This window comes from Cyprinus carpio, chromosome A3 (assembly GCF_018340385.1).
Source record: "Cyprinus carpio isolate SPL01 chromosome A3, ASM1834038v1, whole genome shotgun sequence".
Classification (NCBI taxonomy): Eukaryota; Metazoa; Chordata; class Actinopteri; order Cypriniformes; family Cyprinidae; genus Cyprinus; species Cyprinus carpio.
Genome location: NC_056574.1, coordinates 23642240 through 23665869, shown reverse-complemented (window position 1 = coordinate 23665869; position 23630 = coordinate 23642240). Strand labels below are relative to the sequence as shown.

At 38.7% G+C, this 23630-nt stretch overlaps 1 protein-coding gene across 1 annotated transcript in view; it reads right to left on the bottom strand.

The window, feature by feature from the left end:
* Positions 1-1805: 1805 nt before the first annotated feature.
* Positions 1806-23630, bottom strand: part of LOC109080632 (leucine-rich repeat-containing protein 4B-like) — a 30861-nt gene continuing 9036 nt past the window's right edge. The window contains exons 2-3 of the mRNA XM_042725166.1: positions 7424-7941; positions 1806-5798 (exon numbers count right to left, since the gene is read on the bottom strand). Coding sequence (XP_042581100.1) covers positions 4368-5798; positions 7424-7669 — 1677 coding nt within the window. The 5' untranslated portion in view covers positions 7670-7941 and the 3' untranslated portion in view covers positions 1806-4367. The remainder of the gene's footprint in view (positions 5799-7423; positions 7942-23630) is intronic.

Here is a 23630-nt window from a genome sequence, read left to right as displayed (position 1 = left end):
ATATAAATCCAGTAAAAAAAAAAAAAGATTGCTGCAAACACACACACACAAGCTCACCACATGCACACTCAGTGACTCTCTTATTGTAAAACACACAGCCAAAACACGCTCTTTCCCACACATACATGCACACGTGAGGGCAACAAAAACTATATCAATGAAAAACATTGGTCAAAATACATGAATGTCTTCAAATAAGCTTACGAAAGCTGAAATGGCCATTTCCATTGTTTTCATACACTCAGACACAGACACATGTTTAAGCCAAAACCCGCGACACCACATTCTCTGGTGCTCTTTGCATAAGTCCTAACCAGCTGGTGGGCAGGGTATTTCTCTGCAAAGCAAGCTTATGAGAGAGCTGAGATTCGTCTGCTCGATGTGTATGAGTGTGTGTTTTGGGCCGTGTGCCTCAGATACCGCAGTGCTACGAGGGAGAGAGAGGGCTCCTGTCTTCCTACCTTTGTCACAGCTTTTGCATGCTTTGTAAAATCTCAGGAAGCGAGAGATATCTGAGGTTGCAGGCTAGGTGAAGATCATGAGATATGTGATATGTTATAACAGTCTCTGCCCTGTCCCACTACCAATCCACTTGGCAATACTTTCTTGTAAGTTGCTTTGGAAAGAAAGCATATGCCTTGAGCACAAATGTAATACGATTACTGTCTGGTACACACATATTCACACACACACAAACAGATGTGTATGTTAATCACCTTGAAAAGCAAATGAACATATGCAAATCTCTGGCATGAGAGGGAGAATATGATAATTTCGAGTGTAGGGGATGATGAGCCTATGGAAGATCAATGGCGTGTTATATATGGACATCTCGATGACTGCTACTCAAGGTTCATGAATGTCAACAGAAAGGAGGTTTATTGATATGCAGTGTGCTGTGAATATGCTAATTTCTGATTTAAGAACACGGATGGCAACGGTTATGTCCTCGTAAATGGCATCCTATACTGGCTCCATCCTTGCATTTGCATCTGAGACCTGAACGTTGTGATGGGGACTGTCACAGAAGCAACAGTTGCCAGGGAAACCTCACCATAGTAACCTATTGGGTGCGAATGACAATTGACACACCTGTGTGTTCGCGTGTGGATATTTGTACATGTTGTAGGCTAACAAGGTTTGACAAATACAGGCACTGGGACCCACAAAGATGGCACCCTGGCTCTGACAGTGTTTGGCACATTAGTGCGAAGGCATGTTGCCGTGGCAACAGGGTGTTGACACGGTATAGTCACACTTCTCGGCACTGATAATGGGTGACATTCTGAGAACGAGAGTGTATCAGAAACCCAGTCTCTCTCTTTCCTCCCTGTCTCTCTCTCTCTCTCATATCTCTTTCTCTGCAGAGAAGAACGCTACCACCAGCCAAATCACATTCTGTCTGCATCTCGGGAGAACTGTCTCCAAGCCGTAAGCTCTAAGGGTTACATACAGTGATACCTCAAATACATGAGAAAAAGAAAAGACAAAAACATAGAACAAATCAATGCCACCAAGTTTCACAATTCCAGTTGCCAGTTTGTGTGCCATTTATATATATATATATATATATATATATATATATATTATTATTATTATTATTATTTTTAAATTTCGAAGTGACTTCTGCTAACATAACATTTTTCATAATTATAACGAGTGTAATATTAGCTAATTATAATAACAATAACAATATTACAATTAAGATAACACTTGATTTTGAAAAACAAAACAAAAAAAGAAACTAGATAAAAACAAATAATGAAAGACACTTATCATAATAGTTTTGTTTTAAAAGAGCTCTATAAGTTTCTATAGTTGTCATTTATTTGTCCATTGTCATTTAAAAAAGCTTTCCAAACTCCAATCTCGCTCACTGAGTGGGTTTTCTCTTACCTTTCAAAAGCTGTCCTCTGTTTGCTTTCAGCTCAAACTGTAGTTCCGTCCACATGTCTGGACACAGTGTTCGCAATAATCCATTTTACCCCTGCAGTAATCACCGGAGTTTGTGTTCTGTTCTGAATCTCGCTGATTCACGTTGGCAAAAAAGCAGGGTCCTGGTAAAGTTTTTGTCTTGTACAAAAGAAAGGGGATAGGCCATTGAGGGAGCCATTTTAAGGCCCATCCATTTCCTTGTTTGGAGTAGTTGTTGTTGTGGCTTCGTAATGCATCAAGCAAATCGTTGTAACTGTCAGTATGTCCACTGCTATTCCAGCTTCACTGAGGGGATTATCAGCTCTAGCGACAATCACTTTTTACACAATGAAAAACAAACATCACCTCTAGGTAAACCAAGAAACTGACAAAATCCTCTATGCTTTTGACACTTGATGTTTTTCAGTAATGATGATAGTAGTAGTAATGTCAACAGGAGCCTCTTTTTACTCAAATTTCAAATCGGATTTTACTAAAACATCTCACTAAAATATCTTTTTTCTCAGTATAGCAGCATGTAGATTAGCGTTTACAGTGTTTTTCTTTCCATTGCATTGTATACCATCATCATCACTGTCTTTTATAATTCTGTTGGGAATGGTGTTAACTGATATTGACCCAATTTGGGTCTCAAATGCCTACAGAAACAAACAGTAGTGTATTTATAATGTTAATTAAAATTCACTCTCCTCAATGACCCCTGTTAGTTATAGAACAGGAAAGGGAAACCTTTCAAGACTTAAAAAACAAAGCCAAAGTATCTGAAATCAAACACAATTTCCAGAATATCCATCTCTGTCCCTCTGTCTCCTCAGGATGCACTTAAGTCCTGTGAGGGTGTACTAGTTTCAGACATTTGTTTTTATGCAGAGAAAGGAATTATAAGTGACAAAGCGCTACAACAGCAGCTGCTAATTCTTCAAAAGCCGTGGCTTTCAGTCAGAAAAATGCAAAGATTCTTCATAATTTATTTCTCTGAATGAAAATATATTTATATATCATGTATACTTTCATAGTTTATATATACTCTTAAAATCTGTATATCTTTCATTGTCTTTTTGATGTTCTTGTTCGTTTTCATCTCTTCCCCTCAACTGTGAGAGCCTTCGAGAAAGGGGAGAAACTGAGTCCATCGTCACGAAACATAAGCCCTCTACACAGTGCTGGTATACTAATCCATCTTTCCTTCGTAGACTGCAAACCTCTACAAAATTTGAATGATCCATTTTGTTATCTGTGTTTTACGGTTCACTAAAACATTTACAAGTGAGTTTTCGTTCTCAGCCACTGTCAATAAATACTTAAGGTTGTTCATGTATTTCTATATACACTTCCTACCTAATGTTGTGTATGGTTTTGATTTTGGTAGCATCTCTGCTTTATTAATGGAGTACAGTATACGCACAGATCTTTGCAACTTCTGAAATGTGTCTGTACACATGCGTAGTGAGGCTGATGTGCAACGATTTTGCTTTGGCACAGATTGGTGCAAGTTTGGCACATAATTATCAATTTTGCATTACGCAAAAATGTATAAATCTTTATCGTATTGGCAAATGTGGTTTTGTTTGCTCATGCCTGATGATCCCCTTCATATGTGCGGATCAGAGTAATGTAAAGATGGTGAATTTAAACTGCAGAGTTGTTGCCTGACTTCCATCTAGAAATTCCCCCACTCTTTGCCAGTGTATGTACTTGGTAGTGATTTCACAGCTGTATCTTGTATTCTTGTGGAGGTAATATTTCATACAATGCTGGGTCTGCCTTTCTCATAACTCCTGAGAACATACCCATAGGGGCTGAACAGCCAATACCCTTCATCTGTTTCTGTCTCCCTGATACTGTTTCTCCATCTTTTATCTGTACATTTACCTTTCTCCCTCTCTCCCTTACTCTCTTTTTCAAATTCAGATCTGGGTTTCTTGGACATTCTCCTTGGAGCCGCTCTTGAAAAGCAACGGCTCAATCTGTGGGTTCTGCCCTTTACCCATCAGGCCTTTCAGTGACCCGTGGATGCCAAGGGTCGGCAGAGGCATTGGAGAAGGCATGGAGCATGATGTACTACTTGCAGAGACTGGCACCTGTGTGTAAGACATGGGGGTAGTCTGGGCCTGGGAGCAGGGTGAAGGGTTGTTGTTATTGTTTAGGCCGCCGCCCGAGCCTCCACCAAGGCCCAGACCCATCATGTTATTGTTGAAGTGATGGGGCTTGTAGTAATGGTTGAGATGCTCTGCTCGTGCAAGGTTTGGGAGGTTGACGATTTCAGGGTGGTGCAGACGCAAGCTCTGTCCGCCTCCGCCTGACCCTCCTTGCGGTACTGTGGATCCTCCTGAGATGCCACTGCCACGGATGCCCGTTCCCGGTCCAATCTCATCTTCGACATTAATGATCTCAATGGCTCGTACCGGCCCATGGTGTTTGTGCAACTGATGCTACTTCCTCAGTTTGTAGAACACCACCAGCATGACGGCAGCCATGAAAGTTATGGCCACGAAGCAACCGATTATGATCTTGGTGGTCTTCATTACATCATCTAGTCCAGAAGGATAGCTGGGCTCAGAAATAGGGACTGTGAAAGTGGGTTTGGTTGCTCGGGGAGAGGACGATGAGGTAAGGATTGAGAGAGAAGAGGCAGTAGTTGGGAAAACTTCAATCCAGGGGTGCCCAGAAGGTTTAGGCCCGGGAATATGGATGGTCTCGGTGATGGTACGCAATGCAGAATCTTCTTCTCCCGTAGACTCCACAGTTTCTACAGTGACCGTTGTGAAGTAGGTGTAGTTGACACTGACGTCTGCTGCGGTCACATTCAGGACAGCAGTTGCCGTTGTGTTCCCAGCTGAGTTGGTCACAATGCAGGTGTACTGGCCAGTGTCACGCAGAGTTACATTGGTGAAATTCAGTGTGCCATCATGCAGAACGGAAATACTGACCCTATAGGAGCCATGGGTCATTAGGGTGCCGTTCGGTGTGATCCAGTTCACAGAGGTCATGGAGGTAGTGGTGCGACACTTGAGCTCAGCAGCCATGCCCTCGGTTACATTGAGGTCAGTGGGCGGCTCCACAATGACGGGGGCATAGCAGGTGAAATGGCTCTGGTCTAGCTCTCCTATGTACTTTCCCTTAAGGTAGGGTGGTGCGTGGCACCGCGCACAGCAAGTTGTGTTGCTTGGCACAGTTTCTTTCAGCCACCAGCTTAACCAAAGCACATCGCAGTTGCACACCCATGGGTTGTGATTGAGGTGCACTCGTTCCAGCTTCTGCAGTGGTGTGAAAAGGTCATGGGGCAGAGAGTGCAGGGAATTGTGGGATAGGTTAAGCTCCTCTAGGTTCTTGAGATCATCGAAAGCATTGCGCTCGATGACCGACATCTGAGAGTGCATGAGCCATAGTTTGCGCAAAGATTCCAGGCCTTGGAAGGATCCGGGTCTGATGATTTCAAGACGGTTCCCAGACAACTCTAGTTCCTCCAGTCGCACCAGGGGGGTCAAGTTAGGGATGTCCTTTAGGCCACACATACCTAAGTTCAGGTAGCGCAGGTTGATGAGTCCAACAAAGGCTGCATCAGATATATAATCCAGTTTCTTGAGTTCGCCTAGGTCAAGACGCCGCAACGAGGGGACGCGGTGAAAGGCGTAGCCTGGTAAAGTCTCAATGGGATTATTTCGTAACCACAGTTCCCGCAACTTGCTGAGGTACTCAAAAGCTTGCGATGGCACCAGCGTGAGGCGGTTGTCGAACAGTTCCAGAGTGTTGAGGTTTGGGAGGCCATTGAAAGCACCCACCTCTATCTGACGAATCTGGTTCTTGGAGAGCTGGAGGATCTCCAGGTGCCGCAAATGTTTGAACGTGTCTGATTTTATCACCTAAGTGAGAAAATTACAGGTACAAGTTAAGGATTAAAGTTGTGTGTGATCTATTTGTTCCTGTGAAGAATGTACATTATAGAAAATATAAAGTCATAGACAAAGAAAGTACATTCGTTACTGTTTGTTGTGCTTTACAGAAAAGTTGTTCTGCAAGTTGTTATCAGTCATTCTTAATGTTTGAAGAAAAACACATTAAAGGAATAGTTCACCCAAAAATAAAAATTGTGTCACTGTTTTCTCAACCTCATGTTGTTCCAAAACCGTATGCTGTTATTTTTAATCAGTGAAACACAAAAGGGGAATTTTTGAAGAATCTTCAAGCAATTTTTTTTTCAGGTCATATTTTTTCATCTAAAAAAACAACAACATAAAATCACTTTAAAATTAATCCATATGACAGCTCTGTGCAAGGAACAGTAAAAAAGTTGCTGTTCACAGCAAATCTTACCCTCTGCTGTAGCACTCAAATGTAATTCAACACATTTGAACTGGCATTTCAACCATGTTCAATTCTGACACACAAACAAATGCTGATAGTGTCTATGTTAAACCTGGCATGGGGCACTGGACCATTTTAGAGAGGAAAATATAAGTGAATAATGAATTAACATTCTCACACACCTTGAGGCTTCAAAACAGCAGATGGAATGCTTTTATTGTGTGTCTGTTTGTTTTTGTATACTAACATAAATTTTAACTTGAAAGGAAAAGCACCGCATAAGGATTTCTCAAAAAGCTCTCATTTTCCACAGAACAGCATACAGGTTTTAAGCAACATGAAGATGAGTAAATAATGACAAAATGTTCATGTTTGAGTGAACTGTTCCTTCAAAGCCCCCCATATAAATGGCTTGCAACTGTAAATCTCAGTAATGGTGGAAACAGTCATGATATCATAATGTGCTAAAACCTGAAGAAAAATAAATGAAAAGACTAGAGAATATTCACACATTCTAAATGCCGTGGGTTCTAAAACAATTTGTCTCTGTGCATCGGATGTAGCCAGAACTGCTTTTCTTGGGCAGCGAGAAGCTTCCTCCTGGCCTACTGCCACAATCCCCTTTGTATATAGAGCAGGGGAGGGGAGGAGGGTGTTAAACACACTGGGTTGGGGTTTTGAAGAGGAGGGTGGAATCTGTCAGAGCTGCACTCTTGTGGTAAAATGCTGAGGGAGAGATAGAAGCCAAAGAATCTAGGATGCCTTCAGGTATTAAAACATTTTTAGATTTTTAATCATTTCAAGTGGGGCTCGAGGACACAACAAACCAAATCTGAATTGTTATGCTTAAATGGTGGCTAGATGAAAAAGCATTATTATTATTCTTTATTTTTAATAGGCTTGTTTTTGGTTAACACTTTCACTGTCTGGGTGAGCAGTGTATTTGCTGTTATTTTTTTTCATCTTAAGAATAAATCAAACCTTCACACTCAAAGTAGGTCATATTAACACATGACTTCAAACTTAAACCTCAATATTTGAGCAAGGCTGAGCCATTTGTGCTAACACAACAGTGTTCAAGCAACATTAGCAAAACTGACACTCAATAAATCTAAGAAACAAAGCAACATAAACATCCTCTCCCAAAGCCTAATAGGAAAAGGACAGTGTAGTCAGAATTTACCTGTATTGAGTTCTCCTGTAAGTTGAGGTATCGTGTGTTGTTTGATATACTGTTGGGCACCTCTTCTAAGTTTCGTCTTGTACAGATCACTCGACTAGCTTGATTAGAACAACTGCACGGCGCGGGACAGGTGGAGGCGGCTCCCACTGCCTCTTGACCTGGGAGGATGAGCCACAACAGCAGCTGAACCAATAAGAGGAGGAGGGGGGAGGGACTAGGAAGGCTGGTCACCGTGGTGATGCGCATGGCAACTGGGTCATGACCCTTCCTGTGTTCCAAAGAGGATGGTAGGCTGATTCCAATGTCTCTTGAATACGGTCTCTTTTAATAGCTGTAGATTCCTTTCGCAATGGATGTCACTTCTGCATTTTTCAGTGGAATTATTCAGTCTCCTTGGTTGGTGGCGTGTTTTGTCCTTGTTTATTTTTTCATACAGATACAGTTACATAAGTTGTGTCATCTTTGCCTTAACAGGTCCTCTTATTTGACAGGCCTCTTTGTAATGAATGCATGTTTTACTGCAAAAGAGAAACAAAGAAGAGTCATGTTTTGTTACTCTTATAGAGTCAAATATTTCCGGTTCATATAATAATTTCCACAAAATAATTTCTTGCAATCAAATGAATATTTACGAAAAATTAATGCATCAAGTTAAAAGATGCAAAGACTATTGATGTTACATATGCAGTCCCGTCTGGAAAAGTCAACTACTGTACACTGGTAATGCACCCAGATTCTTGTCTCTCTGTGCATGTTAATGATCCTCTTTATAGGTATTTGTGTGTTTTATGACCAACAGACATCTAAAACAACATCCTAGACTTCAAATTGACTGCTGTACACAAGGTCCAAAATCAGCTTTCAACCACACACTGGCCAATGGCAGGTGAATTAAGAAAAATTACAAGCTATATTTCATACCAGCCATGCAAGCGTATTAGTCTACATTTTTAATAAAAATGCTTTTGTTCATATGACAATTTTTGTTTGGTTTTTGATGGGTATCACTTGCAGCATCATATGGGAAATGAGACAGTCTTCTCCCATTAAAACTGCATCTGTCATAAAGACAGTGAGACTCATTGTAATTTCGTTCCTCATTTACATTTGGGAAGCATAATGTCTTGCCACATGGAGTTTGGCAGAAAATAACCTTTATCCTAGGTATCGTTTTCTAATCGTTTTCTTTAGTAGATTATAGTAGATTTTTTAGTAGCAGTAGTTGATTTTTAATCAAATGTCACAACACAATCTTCCGTTGTGACTTTAAATGATTCAGTTTGAATCATTTTGCCACTTACATTAGTGATGGTCACACTAGTCTTCTTTAAATTTAAGCAATGTTATGTTGCTAGAGAGTAGCAAAGATTTTTGTGAAAGCCACAACCACATTTTACTCATATTTGGCGAGTGTTAATTCTGGATCCTGGCTTTACGGAATACACAAAACAGATCTAGCTACACTTATTCACCTTCACCAGATTTGTGTGCTTAGCTCCCTTGTGCTTTTCTACAATAATACTGCATGTATGAACTATGGTACTAATCTCTATGTCCATACTCGCCCATAGACTTGAGGCCCATGGGGTCTTGGAGCAGCATTAACTTGTGCAATGTGCTTCAGCTGATGGATGGCTAATTCAACCTGAACCCCATGCAAGGGGGCTAAGCTCTCTCAGGTTATTTAGACTCCAGTAACCTTATATAAGGGTATCCAATGAGACACGGGCCGTTACTAATGATGATGGCCCTAATTATCATACTCTGACATGCATGTTCATTTAACAAAGCATTTTACACTTCGGCACAGTGAAGAATAAGAGAGGAAGAGAGACAGGAGATGGAGAGATAGAGAGAGCAGGGCAGAAGGCAGAAGTATGGAGAGATTATTAAACTGATAGATGACTGTACAGCTGCAGGGATAGAAAAGAATCATCAACACTAATAGATGAATACTGAGACAGAGAGAGAGAGAGAGAGAGAGAGAAATGTGAATGAGAGACAGACAGTAAGGAATAGATATAGAGAAAGGGTAATGTTAAGAGGATGAGATAGAGTGTGAGGAAAGAGAGGGAGAAACATTAATATTAATCATTTCTCCCAGAGAGAGATGCATGAGGAAGGCTTAATAGAAAGGGATGAATATGAAACAGACAGAGAGATAGGAGGAGAAGAACGACAACATACAATAGGTGCATCAAAAACAACAAATGCACAAGAAAGATGGGAGAGATGCAGGGAAGACGACACAAGGGAATGAATATAAAACAGGTAGTGATAGCGAGAAAAGAGATAGCTGAACTCTCTCTCTCTGTGTGTGTGTGTGGCGATAAATTTAGTTTGAATAGTCAGTAACAATACAACACACACATACAAGCAATGTATGTAAACACACTGGGTCTCGTTCACTAATAATCACATACAAGTATAATTATGTGCACTGGAAAGGGTATCAGACAAAATTTCTTCCAGACCAAGTGTGAATGTAAATAAATTTGTGTTATTACGTGTTATTTTTGTTAATTGTTAAAGGTCATATTAAACTTTAAAAACTAGAAATTAGTTCAGAACCTGCAAAAAATATCTTCCACTGATTATATCACACTCTTTGCCTTTTCTTTTGAATAATAAAAGTAACAAAGAATAATTCAAATTGTTGAAATATAGGCTTATCATCTACTCCACATTGTATTGAGTCAAGCAGTCTGTTGGTCAAATGTCTTTCACCATATAATTAAGCATTTTAGTCAAGAGTTCACCAAGCTTAAACGACAAAACTTCTTTCACTTCTAACATTTGCATATGCATGGAAGTGAAAGGAACATTAAGTCTGCACCTGTCTTCACCTGTCAAAAGCCATTTTCACTCTTTGCAAATGTATTCTTATGCACTCTAAAGATGCAAGATCTTTACCCCTGAGAAGGATTTTCAAGAAATGCCAAGTTTGTCATTCTTAATGACATAAAAACAATAAAAACCCTTTTGCAGAGGCTTAGACTACACATGACCAATTGCACTTTTAAAACTAAATCCAGATTGAGCTGTAATGCACATTATATAGTTAAATGAAGTATTGTCACTTAGTTGTTCAATTTATTAAGAAATATTTTATATAACAACATTTTGGCTTCACACATTTCCTGTTTCTATGCCACCGGATTCTGTGGAATTTATGTATGTGATGTTTTAATATTTATCCTAAATTTAGACAAAATATAAGTGCGAACTGAATTAATGAATCATGATTTCTGCCTGAAAATATTTGCCCACTCTCTTTAATAAGCACAAATACAAGGTGTTAAACCCTGGCCCAAAAACACACAGACACACACACACACACACACTCCAGTCAGAGGAACAAATTTGACATCCCCTGCTGCTGCTTGACTGTGACCATAACCAGTGTTTTAGTGTAAGCATTAACACGCCGTTATGGGCAAAAGCCATTTGTAGAGCTGTCATGTAACATGAAGCCATGCCCCAGGCCTTCTTCTATAAACACTGCAACTCAAGCATCACTAATACAGTCATAGCTACCTGCAGCAATACCTGCTGCCTCTCTTCTTCCATACTGCATCTGCTGGTAACCAGGTGGGTAACCACAGTCCTGACTATTTGGCTATAGCCCCAAATGTGTTTTCAACAGCCCCGGACCTTATGTTATGTCTATGAAGAAAACAAAATTAATGTGGGAAATTTTAATGATCAAATGAAAAGAGAAATTGACAAAGAAACTGAAGCTGTCAAGTTTCAAAAAGGATGTGCACAGTAAAAAATGGCCAGCAGTTTTTACTTTATGGCAGTGGTTCTCAACCAGGCGGCCGGGGCCCACTACGGGGGCCACAGAATGACTTAAACGTATTTAAATTAATAGAATTAAGTATTTTTTAATAAATGAATAATAATCAATTACATGTTTTATTTTTTTTATTTTTTACCTCAATAACTATAGCAGCACATACGGTTTCGGAATACAGATCATAACCACTGGAATCCCAAAATAAATTGTGGTTAATTAAATACATTACATTAATTAGTCATGTTAATTTAATATAAATGTTTGAAAGCAAGCAGCCTTGTCATAATTATAGCAGAAATACTGGAAATATCTTAGTGTATATGGGAATATTGTGTTGGAAAAAAAGGCGCCTTTAATTAAAAAAGGTTGCACTGCTTTATGGATTGCTGGTGTAACCTAATAAATTAGTTTTTGGTTAATAATTTATAAAAGCATCATTAAAAGTGGTCCACTTAACTTGTGCACTATATAAAGAAATTTAAGAACAAATCTTTATTTTGAATCTGTTGATTCATTTCACAAAACCGGTTCAACGATGAACGAATCATCAAAAAAATGATTCGTTCACTTATCAGGTTCTTGACTTCAGCCAGTCGACTCCAGTTGTGGTTCTGAGTTTAACAACTCACTGGACGAGAAGATTCAGTGATTTAGGCCTTTTTCTCTCACAGAGCTGTTGTATGACTTCAAAAAGCTTAAAATAAATCAAAACAGCATCAGATTCATTAATGAAGCCCACTTTCTAAATATGTGTGTTGCAGGAATCCTGAATCATAAAATGTATTTGAAATATATTAATTTTTAGCTAAGTATACTACAAATACATTTACATATTTATGTACTTTGTATAAAATACCCAGCAATTGTACTTTAGATATACTAAACTGGTATACTATTAAAGTCTGCTAAATTGAAAGCAATTTTGTGCTTAATGCACTTTAATTGTGCAGATTTTTTGTTGAGGTGTAGTTATGGGTTTAATTTAGAATATATGATTGTGATTATTTGGTTGTGTTTCAAGTATACTTCAGATACACTTTAAATATCTTGCATTTAAAGACTCATATTACACAGATATCATTTAATCCTTATTAATAGTGATATTAAAACACATTTTAGGCATAATATTAAGAAATGTGCATTGTGCAGTAAAGAGATACTCCAAATAAAGTTTGATTACAATTTTTGCAGTCAATATATGTCAAAAAATATATTAATGGATTTTAAGTATACTTAGTATGAAATAAATGTATTTTAAATATATGTCAAAAAATATATTAATGGATTTTAAGTATACTTAGTATGAAATAAATGTATTTTAAATAAATGTTGGCAAAGGTTTTTTACTAGGGTATACCCAGGCAGGAATTTTTCCTTTACAGACATCTAGAGATACCTATTTATAATAAAAAAAATTAATGTTGTTTACATAATACTGATTTCATTTTATACGATAATAAGGTTTTGGTATTATATACACTTCTACAAAACATACCAGTTCAGTGTGGGCAACTGGGAAACACACTGTACCTGCATTTGCAAGGAGGTTATACATTTAACAGCATGACTTAACCTGGTTATGTCAAATGTTTAAAATGGATCATGGGCTCAGTCCCTGATGTTTGCAGCATCTCATCACACTCGTTCATAACGTTGCATTTTGTGACCCAAAAGAAAAGGGCTAGAGTGCTTACTATGAAGTAATTATTAAAACATCATCCTGGAAATTACGGTCACCTTATTTTATCTATCTGTGTTGTGTCATCTTCATGCATGATTGACAAGAGCTACAATTATCTCAGAGTGCCAACTGCCAATTAAATGGCTGTAATGGGAGATGGCATCTGCTGTGGTGTTGATGGGAAATGGAGTCCAAAATGAAAGTGATAACAGGAAATTGAGTCAACTGTGAGCCTGTTGGGAAATGTGGTTTGAATCGTGGGCTCCTTTTGCACAAAATGTCTTTGAGGTGTGCATGTGAGACACTGTGATCCTGTTATGGTCACTGGCTCACACGCACTTGAATTCTCAACCCACTTTGAGTCCTTTATCACATGCTTTGTGTCACTGTCCGTACCTGTGTTAAACCCCACTGATTGCCTTTATCCTCTCTCCCTTTCCAGCACCCAGAGGAAGACTTAACCATCAAGCAAAGGTTAGTGACCCCTAAAAAGCTTTTTATATACGAGATGGGTTGGATGCACAAGTGGTTTCTGTGGTGTTCATTACCCAACAACCGTCTGCGCGTCCGTGTTGAATGTGCTTCTTGTAGAAAATGCAGAATGGCATGAAAGAAAGCCATTATTTATAACATGTACATGAAAAATCTAAAAAGTGGACAACTATGGTACACAGTCATGCAGCAGCAAGCATCACAACAAAGTGAAAGGAACCTCAAGGTTGTAAATGTGTGCAATTGTATAGGGCCTCATTCCTGTATTTTGCCTAGGACCCCCAAACACACCCCTGCTAGCACCCTCTCTCTCACTCCCTATGTGCATCCTGCCTGTGTCCAGTTGGTGTGTAAATATGCTGTTGGCCTCTAAGCCTGATGAAAGGTTAACCTGCTGCACTGAAACATATTAACCCTTTAATCTGTGTTCTGCATCAGCATCCTGGAGAAACGCATGTCACGTGACCATTCATGCAGGAACAGCCATAGATATGAATAGGTAGATCCCCTATTATTTAAATCGCGGACGAGTCTACGTGCTTGGATCGATCAAATGGGGAATCTACGTATACATCTATAGGTACAACAATGTTATTGTTTATACGGTCATCAAGGATACACAGAGCGAATGTGGGCAGCCAGCCATCGTTTTCAAAAGTCTTCGTTGTGGTCCGTTTACACTGAAACGCAACCCCAGAGTTTTTAAACTAAAACGGGGTCTGCAGCGTTTTCAAAACTCTCAGTTTTTGAGGGTCAAAAACGCCGGATAAGTGTAAATGATAGGCGTTGTTGCTGTCAAGTGGACTTCCCTATTCTCATAGAATTATTATTACATCTTTATAGTTATAGTTACTGTTACTGTTACAGTTATTGTTCCTGATGTGAATGAACCTTAAAGCTCCAAAAATGATGAACAAAAATACCCTCCCCCCACACACAAATAATCCTAACAACTTGTTCACTTTAAAGTGTTTTTTAATTTTTTTTTTAAACATAACAGCTGTTATCACTATGACAACACTGTTGTTGTATGTGCATTAAAATCTACACAGGTTTTTACAAAACTGGCCATCATACACTAAACTACTGAGGATCACACACTACCAGACTTTAAAGTTCGATCACAACAAACTCGCGCAGAAACATTGTTGTTGCTAGGAGAAAAATGAAAACAATTTGTGTTCAAAAATCGGCTCAAAAACATCAAACGTGTTTGATATCCTCTGATTGGATGGGTCTGTGACCATCACACACTATGCAATTTTCATGAAATCTGAAATCTGCAGACTGTCTCTCACTTCTGGCAACTAGCGTCAACTTCTCCAGACAGTAAATGGAGGCAATATCTATTCCAGCCTTTACTCTTCAAAATATCTTTAGAAACGATCTCAGTTGACCCTTCAAGGCAGCGACTCTTGAACAGGGGGTCTCAGCAAAGTTCTAAAGACTGGATGACTCAAAATTATTTAAAATAATATATGATTATTCATATTAATATATGAAATCAACTATATTAAAACAAAAAATGTCCCCTCAATACTATATATATATATATATATATATATATATATATATATATATATATATATATATATATATATATATATACATAATGTTTAGATATGTTTTAATTTGTAATTATTATTGTTATTATTATTACATAGGGGGCCTTCAAGTCAAAAAGGTTAAGAACAATTGCTTTAAGGTGTGAAAAGAAAAAAAAGGACACACATCACCTTTAACCTCTGAATGATAATACTCACCCATGCACATGTCTTACTTTTAGCACCGATACAGTGCACAGCCACACAGAACAGTTGCAGAGCACTGCTCCCTCCTGAGGGGAAGCCCAATTTTAGTTAAAGACACTAGCATGGATTCTGAGGGCCTCTTTGATTCAGCTGCAAAACCTTCTATTATATCAGCTGTAATAGAGAGGTGATGCCTCAGCATTACATTTAAGATCCCATCACGAACAATACACATACTGCAGCGAGAGAAGATCCCCCCGCCCCCCCACATGTTTGCCAGCTGATGCGGAGAAAAAAAAAAAAAAACGCCTATTCTATTTTTACTTCAGAGTTCAGTCCAGCAACTGTGTTTATTCCTTTTAGAGGGAGATGTTTGAGGTGGTACGCCACAGACAAGGGGGGCACTAAAATAAGGGATTCTGCAGTGTAAGCAAAACCCCAGAGATAACCCATTCATCTGCTGTTATACAACAAAACATGTGGACCTATGATGAAAAATGGTAATTATTGGTCGGGCAGATTGCCATTGACAGATGCACTGGAACAACAACAACGTGTATGTTGAGCTGTTATTGTTTCCCCTGTAATAAAATTGTGACAATTAATTTTAGTGGCTAACACACTGGGTGGCTGCACTATTTCAGCCGAGACAAGAGTACTGCAGTTAAGAAAAGTGGAGTTTTTATCGAACAAGGCATCAATAAAATGTTTGTGAATCACTGGAAACATGAAAATATATAGAACAGCCTCTGGCATTCAGTGAGCAATATATCTAAAAATATCTGACGATCAAGTTTTCTTAGTGTGAAAAGCTGAGATCAATGGTGCAAGTAACACAAAACGCTTCTGATCCTCAGCATTGCCATGATGTTAATGAAATGTAACTAAATCCAATAACTGGGCCATACGTTCCTCACACAGAGCTGTAGAGTGCGTTAACTAGGCTCAGCAGTCGGCTAAGTACCTTATCATCAGCACAGAGAATGAGCAAGCTAACATAAACTCCACACAAACTCTACAGCAGCCTTAACCATTGGGGAAAGACTCTTATTATGCAAACATTACGGAAAAGAAAATCCGTACATATTTAAATTTCTGTTCAGCATAAGGATGGATTTATTCTAAACGGCAGTCATTTACTATATCTTCGCAGAGTGCTAATTCCAAAATAGAAGTTAGTTAAAGGCTATCTGATGGTTTTAGTATGTAATTGTAATTATGAAGACATGATGACCCTGACATGACTTATAAAACTAATTTAACGCTTTATTAATAAAGACTCCGATTAGGGATATCAGAGCACTGTCGAAGTGCTTAGACAACCTACGAAATTAGAATTGACATTTCAAATTATGATACTAATAATATAAAAATGATGTCTATTGTATCTTAATGTCGAAGCATGCACATAAATCTTTCATTAATTATCAAATTGAGAACGGAATGCATACTGAGTCTGCCTGAATTTTTTCATGGTTCTAATAATATAGAGAAAGAAGAAGAAGAAAAAAAACAAGGACTTGACCTAGACTCTTTGGTGTGAGTGGAGTTTCTAGTGGCACTTGCACATCCTCGATACTAATCTACAGGTCAATTTTCTGACCAAAAATTACAGAGCACAAAACCCCCGCAGGATTTCCCCCCAGATCTGCTCCTGGAGTAAATGTGCCTGATGTCCTTTACTGACAGACAGAAAGTTCACACTGCCTGTCACTGAAGATGACCGCAAAGAACTCATCTCTGTATAAATAATGACTGAACTTTGTAACAGGTATGTATGTTTGTGAATCTGATGATTTTGAAATGTTTATTTTATTATATGAAAGAATAAAAGAAAAAAGAAATGAATAAAAGCTTACTGCCATCAGGTTAAGTCAGTGTGCACACTCGATGGATTCATTAAAACACATCCATCCTCAAGGGTGAAATTAATAGATTCAGTATTAATGAGCTAGATTGTGCTCATTTAGATAATGCCATTTTTAAGTAAAGTTAAGTAATGGTCAAAAGCATAATTGAATCTGTTTTTTTATTGATACAATGTTTCACACTATCAGCATTTTTGTAAATCCAAAATTTCCCTGAATACTTGATACAGTGCGTGCCTGTTTTTCTAGAAATCATGTCTCAATCCAGCTTGCAAGCTCAGCGGTGCATCAAATATTCAGGTGATTTTTTTTTTTTGGTTCTGTCTGAAAAATAAATAAATAGTAAACAATTATGAATATCAACCACAGCATTGCTAAATAAATATTTTATCCAATGTTTATAGCATATCTATTTCAAGGAAGAATTAAGATCTGTTGTGCTAATGTAATGTGACGCGTAGCAGTTTATTTTTAGGCAGTCACATGGGAGAGAGGCTGACATGATTTTTTATTCTGTTGCTTCACTATGGGCAGCAAAAGTGCATCTGTTGGTACTCAACCACAATAAGGTCTGTGCTACAACTAATTTTTAACTTTTCTCTCCATTATTTATCAATTCAGTAACCTCAAAGAGGAGCTGCAGTCTTTCTGCATGCCTTAGGTTACAAAATCCTCCGATCTCTGGTGTAAGAAGTGTGTGCTCACCCTCATTTTCATCCCCATCTTGTGTCCCATTATTGTTCTGGTCCTGGGATTTCAAACTGCCATGCTGAATCCAAGTAAAACAGCCTCAAAGATGCATAAATAAATGTGCTCATTGTGCAATCACCCACTTAAAAAAGACCAGATATCACATATCGAACCAAAATGCTCTTTTTTTCTCAAGCACACTTTCAAGTTGCTTCTACCCCCTTGTTTGTTTAGGGACTGACAGATCATTTAAAGTTATTTAAATAGTTCAAAAAATATATGTAACACTAATATGCATCAGACTTTTTACCCAATTCTATGAGATATAATTACAACATGCTTAAACTCACCATTTAAAATTGTATTAAAACATAAATTAATGTAATAAACGATCAATTGCTATGATTCGGGGGAACATACTAAAGAATTTAAATTTAAACACAAAATATAATGTTAATATTATAATTTTTACACGTTCAAAAAAACAACAACAACAAAAAAAAAAACATTTCGACTCAACATTTAAGAAGATTTTAGCTATCTGCAAACATTGCAGCTGTTTAAGCCAAGTGCAAGACTTGGACCAATGAATGAGGTTTTGACGTCACGTGCCCACATCCCACACACACTCCTCCACATGTATGCAAGGAGCTTGCACAATGCGGCTGGCTCCAGTGGTCAGAGACATGACTAATAGTATGCTTTGTGTTGGCTGTGTAGTGGCTGATTTATGTGTAGGCTCAGGGGAGAGAAGCCCTCCAGGTTATTGAAATATTCTACGTGGGGCTTGAGGCTGAATGTTTGTACAGGTAAATCGATAGCGCAAGTCAATATTCTACCCATGGCAAAGCGAGTCGAGAGGGGCGAGCAGGGTTGCATGGAAGCCGGTGCCGACACCTGCCCACCTCTGTACAGGTCACATCAAGTATCGCAGCAAATTAATCCTGACCTCCATTTTACTTTCACACTTTATTTTTATATGCCATAGTTATGCTGCCGTCTACCAAGGACATGATCTGTGCGTGGCCGTATTCAAGTGGTCTGTGAGAGACTGCAGGGCTGGATGAGATCTGATGAGATGTGATTGGGAATGATGGGGCTGCTGATGGTAGAGGAGAGATCCTCCTCTCGCATGTGTCATAAAGTTTTAGCGCTCAGCTGTGGTGGGTCTTTGTACAGTGATGTAACGGATTGGGATGTAAGATGACGTGGGGGACTGCACAAGAGTATGCTCATTTGTAGAGGTGTAAACAACTCACACCTGCGGAGAACTTTGAAACCTCAAGTGTACATGGGAAAACAAGTCGTAAGTACTCTGTGATCCTCATCCAATCAGATGTTAAGTACACACAGACACTCTAAGATCATAAGCAAGCACATGCACACAGCACTCTCTTACACTCTATCACACATATACAAACACTCCTTCCTGATTTACTCACACTAACAATTCCTCTCTGAGACTTCCTGTCTGACTGCGTTTTCATTTCTCCTTGTTAGGATGCCACTGGAGGGTTGTTGTCTGGCCTCTCTGTATGAGGACACTTATCAAAATAAATAAAAGTTTATGCAAAAACACCCTACGTTAAACATACACTACCATTCAAGAGGTTGGGCTCTGTACAATTTGTTTATTTATTTTCATTTTTTGCAATACATTTCTGTCATGAAAACTCTGTGAAAGTTTAGCATGGTAATATACATGGCAATGTTAATGTGCTGCGGCAGAGAAAGTACAGAGACTTGCTACAGCCAATACATCCACAGACATGCTCGGGAAGGTTGAGGCATTCTGAAGCGCGCTAAGAATGTTGAGCAGAAAGCTCAATGGCTGCTGATATGCTGACAGACATTTGTATTCTTAAAACCAATTTTTCATTCTATTCAGTAAAAAAAAATAAAAAATCAAAATAAATGTATAATGGTTTCTGCAAAAACATTAAGCAGCACAACTGTTTAACATTGATAATAATAAGAAATGTTTCTTGAGCATCAAATCAGAATATTAGAATGATTTCTGAAGGATGATGTCACACTGAAGACTGGAATAATGGCTGCTGAAATAATATTAATAATATTTCACGATATTACAATTTTTGATCAAATTAATGGAGCCTTGGTGAGAATAAAAGATTTCCTTAAATAAATAAATACATAAATAATCAATCACCCTGACCTCAAACTTTTGTGTAAACCCAAACAGTAGTGTAAGCAGGGCTCGAATTGAGTGGGGATGCGGGGGATGGCATCCCCCTGTTGGAACCAACATCACCCCAACCATCCCCTTTATATTAATAATGTTGTGTATTATGTAAAACTTTTCGTGCAAATTAAACGTTAAAATTCTCTACTTATGATCATTCATGAACTAAATAACGGCGATTGGTCAATCAGAACTCGGTATTGTAACAAGCTGCAGGAAGCTGAAGCAAGTTTCCGTCATTTTTCGTGCAAAATGGTTCAAGCGCAAAATTTTAAGTTCTTTAAAAAGAAGACAACAGAAGGTAGGATTTTTCCTTGATTTAATCTTTAAATTTAAAGACATTCCCCTGACATAATGTCAATGTGCTGTATGTCTGACTGTGAGGGACTGAGAGACGATAGGAGAGCTGACGAGTATGTCAACAAAAAAAGTATGACGAGTGAACAAACAAAAACACATCATGAGAGTCCAGATGCATTCACTGCGCAATGAGGTCCATTAGGATGCAGTTAGAATGCCCTTATAATTCAAGAAATGAAAGAAAAAAGAAAAAAAAAACGTGTGAGTTTTTATGTTTTTATATTCATTGCACCAGCAATGTACTTTTCTGAATATCAGCACATAAATATGTTAATAATTTTATACAACAGTGTAGAGCAACACGGTGTTTCATTCCTTGAATGAATCTGTTTTTGAAGGAATCATGTGAGCCAGTGATTCAACATTCACTTGTTTCAGCCGTTTTGAACGAATTGTTTGATTTGAATGATTTAATAAATAATTTATTAAAACAGGGATTTTCTGCCACCTACTGGCGGTTTTTTGTCATCTTTATTTATCCTTGACAGACCTATCAAAGGTGCCAGCACAAAAACAAATTCCGCAAAATATTGTTTAATTAGCAGTATTGACCCAAATTCCTCCATTTTTCCCTCAGAAGGAAAATTAAGCTTAAAAATAGTAGTTAATTTTTCATAAAAACCTTTATAGACAATTTTGTAATCATTGTGTAAAATTAGCTATGGGACAACCCCCACCAACTTGAGGCCTAAACAACCTTCAGTCCTCAAGGCTTTTTAAACTTTCAGGCGAGACTTTGGTTGTCTAGCCAAACTTTCCTTTTCTAGTTTACTCTATGCTGCTGCTGGGGTAATGCAGCCAAAGTTTTCCTCCGCTTGACTATCTCTGCAATAAAAGAGCTTTTGTGAAGTGAAACACCCCTAGGTTGTGAGACATATATACACGTGCTTCTGGCAAACAATTAATTGGCACTTTGCAGTGCTAAAAGTGTTGATACACTTGATTCCTTTTTGGCTGGGAGGGGAGTAGAGCAGCAGCCATTAATCAGAGTCTCTCTCAGCCATTTACAGAAGCATGTAAACTATCACACTGTTGCAGTGACAGTGTAGCTACAGCCTTACCAGCTCTTCTCAGCGATCTGTGTTTCCAGCACCTCCTGTGAAAACTTACTTCAGCACTTTTGACCACCTCTCTTTTTCTCATTCCTCTCGCTCCTGTGATTTCATGTGGCTCTGCAGGCTAGAACCATGCAGACTCTGTATGTCTCGGTAAGTGGGGTGTGGATGCATCCTCTTGTTAAATCAATTCTTCTTTTCGCAGTTGTGTGTTTGTGTGTGCTTGATTTTGTTTTCTGTATAAACAGATGTTTGTGATGTATTTACATCATTAGATTTTAAAGGTATAATTCACCCAAAAATTTAAATTCTGTTATCATTTACTCACCGTCATGTCTTTCCAAACCCGTATGACTTACGTTCTTCTTTGAAACACAAAAGACATTTTTAAGAATGTCTCACGGTTTTTTTTTTTTTTTGTCTACACATAGAAAGTCATCAGAGTCCAATGCTGTTTTGGACTTAATGGAAGAAACTATTTGTAACACAGGATCAGCAAATGATCTCAGACTTTTTGGGTGAACTATCCCTTCATGAGTATAATTTCAGTACCACTAGCAAACAGGAAATTAAAAAAACAATAATTGTTTCCAAACAGGTTTCCCAACCACCCTGTCTTTCGCTGTATGGAATTGCCAAGATGAGCATAAATTTTAAACATGTGCATAAAAAAACAATTACATTTTTGTTCTCTTCATCTCAGTGGATGGAAACGGTGCTTTACTTGCATGGTTTATTTGCTTAATTTTTTATGCAGTACTGCAGTTTTGTGTTAAATGTGCAACTTTGGATCGGAACTATTTTCCTGTTTATTACTGTGAAGCTATATACAATCTCTATTGTACAAAGAGATATATAAATAAATGTGACTCGACATGACTAGAATACTTGTAGTGTCCTCTGCACATTAAACTGGGACAGAAGTGTTTTAAAGTTTGTTTGGAACACACACACACACACACACACACACACACTTTGGTCCCAGTCTAAGAAGGCCATAACGCTGCACCCCACACTCTGAGTGACACCATGACTAATACATACACAGATAAACACCATCTATGACAAACATGATAAGAGTACGGTACAAAACCCGCTGACAAACACCCCCAGATCCGCATCCCCATGGAAACTCTGACACATACACATTATGGATGTCTCCATGGATACCTGTCACCGTGGAGACAGACACCATGTCTCCCTCAGTGCAGTGCCATCAGAATCAAAGTGAGCGAGTAAAGCAGCAGGGAGGAAGGTGTGGGGAGATGGACATGAACAGAGGAAGGCAGAAGAAAAGCTGTGTTTATCTGACAGCCAATGCTGCAGTGTTTCTTTGGAGGTCTCCTCCATCATGCAAACCTGTCAGCTTGTTGCACCAATCTGGAGGTGGACTTATTCATCTCTGTCCATTCTCTTTTCTATCTACTTCCTTTCTCATTCAACTCTCTTTTCAGCCCTCCTTGGCCATCACTTCAGGGGTGTGGCTACGGACGGGCTGATTTAACACCCGATAGAAAATCAATTAAATTACAGTTTTAGCTTTAGCCTGGACATTTTCCCCAATTGATTATTGGCTATTCAAGTGCCGACAGTCAGCACCGCATAATGTCAGCTCAGTCCAAGCATTTCAATTCAGTCCATGTGGTTGTTTTAAAACCTACTAAGCATAGTTGAAGTCTTTCTTCAACAAAGATAAGTATGCAAATTAATATAGAATCTTTTTTTTAATGGCAAACTTTAAAATTTTCTTCAACTGAATTTTATTGACTCTTATATTAACTTTAGTTGCCCACACCACATCCCCACCCTGGGAAGTCATCTAAGTAACACCACAGCATCGCTCTTTCCTTCTCTGCTCTCCAGACCCCTTCCGAAACTCCCTATAGCTCCTGGCAGCCTTCTCTTCAATGTTCTCCCTCCATCATTCTCTCCCACACCGGGTGAAACAGAAGCATGCTCTGAGAGCCTGGGGTTGCTATAGTAACAGGCTCACTCACCATCTTGCGTGTCACCATCACATGAGCTCCTGAAGACCATAGCCCAACTACGAGGCTATGTGGCTGGGACAGCTCCATCACTCTGCTCTGGGGATTCAAAACCCCACCTGGGACTCCCTGTCTCTCTCTCTCTCTCTCTCAGCGCTGCCACTGCTGCTATATATGGCTGTATCTACACAGGGAGAGATGGCAAGGTCGACCAAATAATTAACGAGCGGGTAACTTAATAAAATAAATAAATCTACATGCCTGAGTCAACTCTCTGTGGACTTCCAACACAAACAGCAGGGCTCAATAATCAGCTTCTTTTT